The sequence below is a fragment of the Leptosomus discolor genome, chromosome 23, assembly GCF_034619465.1.
Source record: "Leptosomus discolor isolate bLepDis1 chromosome 23, bLepDis1.hap2, whole genome shotgun sequence".
Lineage (NCBI taxonomy): Eukaryota > Metazoa > Chordata > Aves > Leptosomiformes > Leptosomidae > Leptosomus > Leptosomus discolor.
In genome coordinates this window covers 4,432,112-4,441,666 of record NC_141413.1, presented here as the reverse complement: position 1 = coordinate 4,441,666, position 9,555 = coordinate 4,432,112, and the positions used below count along the sequence as shown (strand labels likewise).

The 9,555-nt window shown below is 62.6% G+C and overlaps 1 protein-coding gene across 1 annotated transcript; it reads left to right on the top strand.

The window, feature by feature from the left end:
• Nucleotides 1-432: 432 nt before the first annotated feature.
• Nucleotides 433-8,639, top strand: LOC104352384 (serine/threonine-protein kinase 10). The gene is made up of 18 exons (XM_086477055.1): nt 433-579; nt 1,838-2,002; nt 2,127-2,175; nt 2,401-2,550; nt 2,655-2,727; nt 3,124-3,318; nt 3,670-3,751; nt 3,837-3,947; nt 4,034-5,887; nt 6,007-6,137; nt 6,727-6,850; nt 7,000-7,185; nt 7,224-7,413; nt 7,533-7,657; nt 7,743-7,928; nt 8,057-8,164; nt 8,276-8,389; nt 8,532-8,639. The coding sequence occupies exons 1-18, from the start codon at nt 433-435 to the stop codon at nt 8,637-8,639; spliced, it is 4,098 nt and encodes a 1,365-aa protein (XP_086333181.1).
• Nucleotides 8,640-9,555: the final 916 nt, after the last annotated feature.

Genomic DNA, 9,555 nt, shown 5'->3' with positions numbered 1-9,555 from the left:
TGCTGAGCCCAGCCAGGGCCGTGCGTGGATGTGCACGTGCCGGGATCAGAAATTCCCGGGGCTGTGCACCTATACGAGCACCTGGGACCATATAGGACCATATAGGACTATATATCAGCAGAGGGATGCCCGGGGAACCCTGTATGCCCACGCACGTGGCTTTGGCAGGGGTGCAGGCAGCACCCTGGGGTGAGCACTGACCCTTTCTCCCCTCCCGAAAACACCCCAAGAGTGGGATGAGACACGCACGGAGCCGAGCATCATCCTTTTCGGCTCCTCCATCTCGTGGCACATCCTGCGCCGTCCGGGGCAGCGCTCAGCCCCTTCCTGCCCGCGGGGGGAGGAAGATCAAGGGCTGCGAAGGCTGCGAAGGCGCTTGGTGGAGGAGCTTGAGCCCAGCCACCCCGTTTTGCGCTGCATGGAGGTGGCCCCATGGCTTTTCTCCGGCGGCTTTTTGGGTTTTCGGCAAAGAAGAAGCCGCCGAAGCGGTACGAGCACGTCAAGAGGGATGTCGACCCCGAGGAGGCCTGGCTGGTGCTGGGCGAGCTGGGCGACGGCGCCTTCGGCAAGGTCTTTAAGGTAGGAGAGCACCCCAAAACGCCACCAGTGCCCCGAGGGTTTTGCAGATGCTTTTTTTTTGTTGGTTTTTTTTTTTTTTTTTTCTTGGTGCTGCTTCACATCGTGCAGCTTCCACCCAAAAGCCTCGAAACGGCCCCAAATTTCTAGCAGAGGATGGCAGGGTCCTCGCCTGGGGGCTGGCTCAGCCTGTCCCCAACCTTCGGCATGGGGTGAGCCGCCGGCTCCCGGAGCTGGCCGGTGTTTGCCTCCTTGGTTGGAGCGAGGGCGTTGGGACGGGGATGTTTTTCTCTGCAACCACGACGCAGAGCCTGAGCGCGACAGGAAACCCAAATTCATCGCCCGTCAGACCCACGGCAGCAGCCGCCTTCCGGGGCCGGTGGCACGCAGCGGTGGTGGTCCCGGCGCTGGCTGGGCTTGTCCTGGCCAAACCCTCGTCCCTCTCTGGCTTTTTCGGGGCAGCCAAATGCCTCGGCATCGCTCGCCAGACGGGACCACCAAAAAAAAGGTCCTTGGGGGTTGGTTTGCTGAGCTCCCCGTGCTGATGCTCACCGTGGCTGTGCCCACGGGAGCTGTATTGCATCTGTGGGGGGATGCAGCTTGACGGAGGGTTTTGGGATGCAGAGGGATGCTCTGGGATCTGCACACAGGGTGGCATGGCCATACTGGGGACAGAAGGTTTTGGGATGCAGTGAGCTGCTCCAGGACCCATGCAGGGGGTTTTGGGATGCTCCGGGACCTGCACACAGGGTGGCATGGCCGTACTGGGACAGAAGGTTTTGGGATGCAGAGGGATGCTCTGGGATCTGCACACAGGGTGGCACGGCCGTACGGGGGACAGAAGGTTTTGGGATGCAGTGAGCTGCTCCAGGACCGATGCAGGGGGTTTTGGGGTACTCCAGGACCTGCACACAGGGTGGCACGGCCGTACTGGGGATGGAAGGTTTTGGGATGCAGTGAGACGCCCCAGGACCCATGCAGGGGGTTTGGGGATGCAGCAGGATGCTCCGGGACCTGCACAGGGAGGGGCACGGCCACACGGGGGCCACCCACACATCAGCCCTGTGCCCGGGGTGGCCGCACATCCCTCTCCTTCCTGGCTCTGGTGACAACGGGGTCCCCGTGTCTGTCCCTGGCATTTGGCTCAGTGGCAACGAGCACCCGGGGAGGGATGTGGGGGGTCCAAGCTTCCCCCTCGCCAAAAACTGTGGGGTTCCTCCCTCCGTACCCCACGAGCCCCCCGCGAAATCTCTCCCTCCAGGCGCAGAACAAGGTGACGGGGGCGTTGGCGGCCGCCAAGGTGATCGACACGCCAAGCGAGGAGGAGCTGGAGGACTACGTGGTGGAGATCGAGATCTTGGCTTGCTGTGACCACCCCAACATCACCAAGCTGCTGGATGCGCTCTACTGGAACGGGCGGCTCTGGGTGAGCTGCGGAGGGTGCTGGTCTCCCCCCCCTCCCCCCCCCCGGGCGTGAGCTGGGGTCCCACCAGCATCTTGGTCTGGAGGGGACACATTTACAGACCGGGATGGGAAACCTCTCTCTGCAGATCCTGGTAGAGTTTTGTCCTGGAGGCGCCGTGGATGCAGCGATTTTGGGTAAATACATGTATTTTTCCAGCTGGCGCGCGGCCATCGGAGGGTTTGGGAGGGGATCGCCGGGTTTCACGGTGTGGAAGAGAGTCCTGGGCTGGTGCAGCATCTCCAGGAGGGAGGGTGGGTTTGGGGGTCATCTCCCTGCAGGTACCCCCTGGGGTTTGCAGGGGGGGGGGTGCTGGGCAGGGGGGCGTCGTTAGCGGCGGGGTTCGTTTGCGCTACCGGCAGAGCTGGAGAAAGGCTTGACGGAGGAGCAGATCCGAGCGGCTTGCAAGCAGCTGCTGCTGGCGCTGCAGTACCTGCACGGCTGCAAGATCATCCACAGGGACGTCAAGGCTGGCAACGTCCTGCTCACCCTCGATGGGGACGTCAAGCTGGGTGAGTCCCGGGAGGGGCCGTGGGGCGGAGGGAGGCCAGGAGTGAAGTCCTGGGGACGCTTTGGCCCCAAGGGTCCTCTCCCACCGCCGCTTTCTGCTCTGCAGCTGATTTTGGCGTCTCGGCGAAAAACTCCAGCACCGTCCAGCGGCGGGTGTCCTTCATCGGCACCCCGTACTGGTAGGTGTGGGGCAGAAATCCCCCGGGGATGGGGGGGATTTGGGAGCGCAGGCAGGCGGGATGGGGAGCCCAGGTGTCCTGTTCCTCCCGTGGATGCTCACAACCGGCTCCTCAACGCTAGGAGCGTCTCGGGGAACTGGATCGCTGCTTCTCCAGCCAACACCAGCTCCAGGGTGGGCTTCTCAGTAGCAGGAGACTATGTATGGAGAGGACACGTGGGGTGCTGGTGGGTGCAAGCCCTCCTGGGGTAGCGTTGGAAGAGTTGGAGTTGAATCCCACCTCTTCTGCCTATAGGGTTGTCTCTGGATGGGGTGGCACCTGGGTTTGGTTTCAGGAGGAGATACCAGCCCCAGGCCCAGGGCAGGCTGGACCTTTTCCCCTCTCTCCCATGGACAGGATGGCCCCAGAGGTGGTGCAGTGTGAGACGTCCAAGGAGAGCCCCTACGGCTACAAGGCTGACATCTGGTCCCTGGGCATCACGCTGATTGAGATGGCCGAGATGGAGCCCCCCTACCACGAGCTGAACCCCCTCCGGGTGCTGCTGAAGATCGCCAAGTCCCAACCGCCCACCTTGCGTCACCCCAAGAGGTGGTGAGTCCCCGCGCGGAGACGTCACCTCAATGTCGGTGACGGTGGGGGAAGTTGTCCCGTGGGGCAGCTCCTGCTCGAAGCCATGTCCGGGCAGCTGGGATGGGCTCTTGGACCATAAGTGGTGCTGGTTGTGATTCCTCCAAGCCCAGCACCAGAACGGGCACCGCAGGTTTCCCATCACATCACTTTTGCCCCTGGAAGGCGACCCTGGTGGGCAGCACTGGGGTGGGGATCTCCCGCCAAGGTGCTAGCAGAGCCTGAGTGTCTCTAGCATCACCCCAAGGTCTGTGGGGTCCACAGTGGGGGTGATGGGGAGCTTCTGGCCCCGGGCTCACAGGGACCATCCTACAGGTCTGAAGACTTCAAGGACTTCTTGAGGAAATCCTTGGAGAAGAGCCCCGAGGTGCGGTGGTCGGCCAGCCAGCTCCTGCAGGTGGGTAGCACCCATGGCCACCTGCTCAGGGTGGGGGGACCCATCCCTGGTGCTGGCCCCTCTCACCTCCTTTGCTCCCACCCAGCACCCCTTCGTGGCGGGCATCTCTGACAAGCGGCCGCTCCGGGAGCTGGTGGCCGAAGCTCGGGCTGATGTGCTGGAGGAAGAGGATGAGGAGGAAGGTCCTGTCCCCTTGGTGCGTGAGTAGCAGCCGGCTGGGGTGCAAGATCCCTCCAACGAGCTCGTTGAGCCTCACCTCTTCCCTCGTTGTCCACCCCACAGCCTGGGCAGGAGCATGGAGAGTCCTCCCACCCCCCGACCCCGGGGAGTTCCCCGGAGCATCAGCCCCCGGGTGCCGTGGGGAAAGCTGGCGAGGAGCCGGGCATCCCTTCTGACGCCCAGGTGGTGGCAGAGCCCAGGAGCAAGAGAGTGTCTGACTTCTTGAAGCAAATGAAGAGGAGGTCTGAGCCCGAGCCCGCGGGCTCCGTGAGGCTCCCTGCGAAGAGGCCGTCCGAGTTTCTGAAGCTCATGCGGCGCAGGTCGTTCTTTGGAGGGATGAAGTCGCAAGGAACAGCTAAGGAGCAGCACGGGGCACAGCCGAGCGGGTTGGAGATTATGGCGCTGGATGCTCCTCAAGGGACATCAGTCCCAGCAGAGGCAGGAGGAGAAGTTCGAGGATGTCAAGAGGAGGAGACCAGCCCTCTGGGGACCCCCTGCGACGTGGCCGAGCTCCTCTTGGGGCCACAGCGGGCAGGAGACCTTGCTGAACTGCAAGAGCTGAAGGCAGAGCAGGTTGGACGCGAGGCAGAGCCCCGGGAGGAAGGCCAACGTGCCGATTCATCACCGGTGGCCGAAATGCCCGTGGAGGGATGGCTTGCAGCCCAACCGAGCCCTGTTTCGACCCCCAAAAGCGATATAAACCAGGAGTTGAGCAGAGACCTTACTTACAACTCGCCGGCCCTGCCTGCACCCCCAGACGGGGACTGGTGCAGAGGCTCGGCCGTGGGGTGGCTGGTGGCAGCCCTGGACCTGTGGACCATGGGGACCAAACCCCAGAGCTTCAAGTCGCTGGCATGGCATCGGCACCAGGTTACTCGGTCGTTGCTAGACCTGAAGGTTGAGGTTGGCTCCACTGGGGCTGAAGATGGCCTTGGGAAGGATGGTGGTGGAGCAGGGAGGGCCCCCATGGGACCTGAGGGTGCTGGAGAGCCTGGGGAGACAGAGCTGGTGGAGGCGAAGGTGCCATGGGGTGAAGAATTGCTGATGCCCAGTGTGACAGAGGAGGTAGTGGTGGGGTCAGATGTTCTCAAGGGGTGGCAGGAGCCACAGCCCAGTCTGGGAGAGGCCGGAGAGAGGAACAACGGGGAGAGAAACTCAGCCGTGTGCGAGCCCATCGCTGACCTCTTGGAGCTGGTTGAGCGGGAGATGGGGAGGAATGAGGAGGAATCCACCGACGATGCTGAAACTGGGGTGGGAGCCCTGGTGCCATCAGAAGTGAAATTGGAAGAGGGTGTCGTAAAAGGGTGTTCGATTGGAGATGGCAACCCAGCGGGAGATGCAGCCAGCCCGGGGGAAGCGATGATGGCAGGAGAGGAACCAGAGGCACCTTGTGCAGGGGAGGGACCTGCAAGTGAGGAGGCTCAAAGTTCAGCAGAGGATTCATCCCCTGTGGAGATCCCAGGGCCTGTTGAAGAAGAAACAGAAGAGAAAGGGGAAAACAGCCCCAGAGAGAACCAGCCAGGAGCTGCTCGTGGGAACAGCTGGAAAGGACAAGATGGAAATGGTGGAGAGCTTGGAGAAGATGGGGTGCGGGTTGCTCCAGCTCCTGAAGGGCCATCAAGCGATGGACCTGGAGAGGAGATGGGTGGCTTGGAGGGTCACGGAGCAGTGCCAGAGCCCCAAGAGGCCCTTGGTGGACATCCAAAGGCCACAAAGACCGTGCGCTTCGACGCCGTCCTTGTCCGCACCTCTTCCCAGGCGCGGGCAGCGTGGGAAGCAGGGAACGCACCAGATCCATCCATCGCATCAAAGCAAGGAGAGGAGCCAGCCCCAGTGGAAAACCCTGCAGAGGTACCAGGTCCAAGTGCTCTCCCTGCAGCAGCGCAGCCTCTCCTCTCTGCCAGGGAAGCCCAGCAGGTGAGAAGCCTGCAGGTAACATGGCTTCAGGCTGGCTTCCCCCCGCCTTGCACGGGCTCCCATGTTGGGTTTACGTCGTTTTGGGCCATCTGAGCTCAAACCGTTGCTCCCGATCACAGGAACCTGCCTCGCTCCAAAGGACGGTCAAGAAAACCCGCAGGTTTGTGGTGGACGGGGAGGAGGTGAGCGTGACGACGGCCAGGACCGTGGGCAAGGCTGGGGCGAGGGATGCGATGGTGCGCTCGGCTCGGTGAGTGATGCTGGTAGTGGAGGGGCCATCAGGCGTTTCCCATCCATTTCTGGGCAAGGAGGACCAGGGGCAAAGGGGAGAGGGTGTGGGAAGGAGGGTGGGTCTGGGGCAAAGCACAAGGGCTTGACCTCCGGGCTTGGAAAACCCATCTGCCTCCCTGGCTGGGGTCTACTCCAGCAGGAGAGCACAAGCAAGCCCTTCACTGCACACTCAGAGCTGTGCGGCAGGGACACGTGAGGAGCCAAAATGTTGCCCAGCCCCGTATCTGGTGTGTCCAACAGCCAGCTTAAGGAAAGAAGAGGGGAAGATCTTTTCCTACAAGCTCTCGTGTCCCCCAAGGAGAGCAGGAAAGGATGAAGGGGGAGATGGAGGGGCAGCAACATCAGCTGAGCTTGGGAGTACGGCCACCACGGACCCAACGGGTGTCCCACCTTCCTTCTTGCTGGAGAAAGTCTTCTCTGTGATGTTGCATCAGGGCTGAGCTATTCCTTTCCTTTAGTCACCTACGAGTCAGCCACCCTGGGAGAGAGAGGGGTGCATCCGGGGCCACCTTTGGGCCCTTTCTCACCCCAGTTCCCCAAACCTTTAGGCGCCAGGAGCTCCGTGAGCTGCGGGTACTGCAGAAGGAAGAGCAGCGAGCTCAGAGCCAGCTGGAGACGAAGTTTCACCAGCAGCGGGAGCAGATGTTTCGTCACATCGAGCAGGAGATGACGGTAACCAGGCCACGGTCCCTTGGTGCCATGATATGGCCAGAGAGGGACATGCCCAAAGGGGTGCTGGGGTCCCACTGTCCGAGATTCCAGGGTCTCGGGGCGGGGGTTGGTTGCTTTGATGGCCATCATTAACCACGTCTGCATGTCAGAGCAAGAAGGCGTTTTACGACCGGGAGGTGGAGAGCTCGGAGCGGTGCTACCAGCAGCTGAAGGAGCGCCAGGAGCTCGAGTACACGGCGAGGCTGCAGGACGAAGCCAAGCGCCTCAAGTCCCTCCAGGAGAAGGACTGTGGGAGGAGGATGCAAGAGCTGAAGGGTGATGGGAAAGAGGTGAAGGTCTGGGGCAGCGCTGGCTCCCCTAGACGTGCCACCAGGAGCCTTGGGGACCATCTTCCCTGGGTGCTGGCACCAAGCCCCTCCGTCGCTCGCCGCAGGAGCAGCGGTTCCTGCAGCAGCAGCAGGAGGAACTCAACGCAGCCCTGCAGAGGGTTGTCCAGGAGCACAAGAAGAAGATGATGTCCATCGACTGGGAGTGCATCAGCAAGATCCACAGCCTCAGGAGAGGTGGACTGGGCTGGGAGGAGGAGGAGGGTGGAGAAGTTTTTAGGGAGGGGAGCAGAGGGGTTGGCTGGGATTTTTTTTTTTTTTGGAGGTGGTCATAGTGCTGCGGTCTTGCCCGGCAGCCCGTGAGTCGGTGGTGTGGAGCATGGAGCAAGGGCACCTGCAGGAGAAGTACCAGCTCTTCAGGCAGCAGGTGAAGGAGCAGCACGCGCTGCAGAGGCAGCAGCTCCGCAAGCGCCACGAGAAGGTGAGGTGGGAACGGCTGGCAACGGTCCCTCAGCCCTGCGGGCTCCCGACCCCTCTCCTGGCTCACCCTCCCGCCTCTTTCGCAGGAGACGGAGAGGATGAACCGTTTCCACCAGTTCTTGCTGGAGGATCTGAGGAGCCAGCAGGCGCAGGAGCGGGCTCAGCTGCTGAAAAGCCAGCGCTGCGACACCAAAATCCGCCTGGCCCTCTTCAAGGACAACCTGAAGATCCAGGAGGCTGATGGGGCCAAGCAGAGGGAGAGGACCAAGCAGGTACAGGGACCTGTGCGGCACCAGCGAGGTTCCCCAGGCTAAAGCATGGGGAAATTCCCCCCCAAAAGCTGTCAGCAATGGCTTTTAGGTAAGGGGAGGGTGACACGGGCTGTCCCCCCACCCCGCAGTTCGTGCAGCAGGAGGAGAGGCGGCAGCAGCAGGCGCAGCAGGCGCAGCAGCTGCGGGAGCTGCAGCAGCAGCAGGCCCAGAGCCTGGCGGAGCTGGAGCAGATGCAGGTAACGGGGAACCGCTGCAAAACTGGTTCACCCCGAGGGCTTCCCGTACCCCTGCTACCTCTCCTCGAGCGCCTTCCTTCCCGTTTTCCACCCCCTCCTCTCCTCCGCCAGAGCGAGAAGATGCGTCTCTTGGCCGAGCAGGAGAGGAGGCAGCTGGGGCGGCTGGAGCAGGAGCACACCATGGAGCTCAGCGAGTGGAAGCGGCGGCTGGCTGCCCGTAAGGAGGTGAGCGATCCTCCAGCGGCTCCTCCAGCCTTGACCCAGCTCCCGGGAGGCGATGGAGAGCTGCTCCCCCCCCCGCCCCGTCCCATCCCACCACCACGACGTGGGGTCCCGGGATGTGGCAGCGCTGCTTCTCCTCCTCCAGCATCTGGAGGAGGAACTGGGGCACTCGCTGGCGGCGCAGCGGCGAGGAGGGCTGCGCGGCCCCCACGGCGGCAAGAGGATCAGCCGCTTCTTCCACCTCCCCTCCTGACACTACGCCGCGGGTGACCGGGGAGCGAGAGGCAGGCAGCTGCCCTGGGGACCGGCCCCACGGCTCTTTCTGGGAGATGGGGCTGAAGGATCTTCAAGGCAACGCGAGGGGCAGCTACCCTGGGGGTGCTGAGCCCCGGGGCTGAGCAGGACGTGGTATGGATCCCGGGGGGTGGCAGGAGCGGGTGTGTTCAAGCCCACCCTCGTCGCGCTGGAGGGGCTGGGGTGAAGCAGGTGCTGTCACCCCGAATCGCCCCAGAAGCCCCTCGGGGTCTCGAAGCTGTGGATACGGGGGGGCGGCTGGCGCTTCCCGTGCGGCTCTCCCCTCAGCTGAATTGCAACTCAGGGAAATACATCCTTTCTTGAAGAAAGTCCCTGTTTGTGACTTTTATTTAAAAAAAAAAAACCCAAACCCTCTCATCTTGCGCCCCACCAGCGCGTCCCGGGCCCCCAGCCTGCCCCCCTCCGCCCAGCTCTCGGGGGCAGAGCTGGCAGCAGAGGGCCAGCACTGGAGCCGGGTCTAGGCTCCACCACCCTGCACGGAGCTGCTCTCCACCCCCCTCGCTGGGTCCTGAGGACACTAAAAAGCCCTGATGGCCTTGAGCAGCCTCACCAGGGGCCTTGACCCACACCCGTGGCCCAGGAGCTCCGTGGAAGCTCAGCTGAAGGGCTTCAGGAGCTGCACTGGGAGCGCTGGTCTCCCCCATCTCTTGGCTTCAGACCCAATCCTGACCTGCAGCCTGACTTTCCCTGCTTGATCTCAGACCTGCCTCAGCACCATGACCTTGCCTGGTGATCTCAACTCTTGGTTGAACCTGGCCCCCATCTCCAGGTTGGTCCTGCTCACATCGTTCAGGTACTGGAGGACTGGGTCCTGGCTGGTGACGCTCTGGCCGTGTGATTTTTTTTTTTTTCCC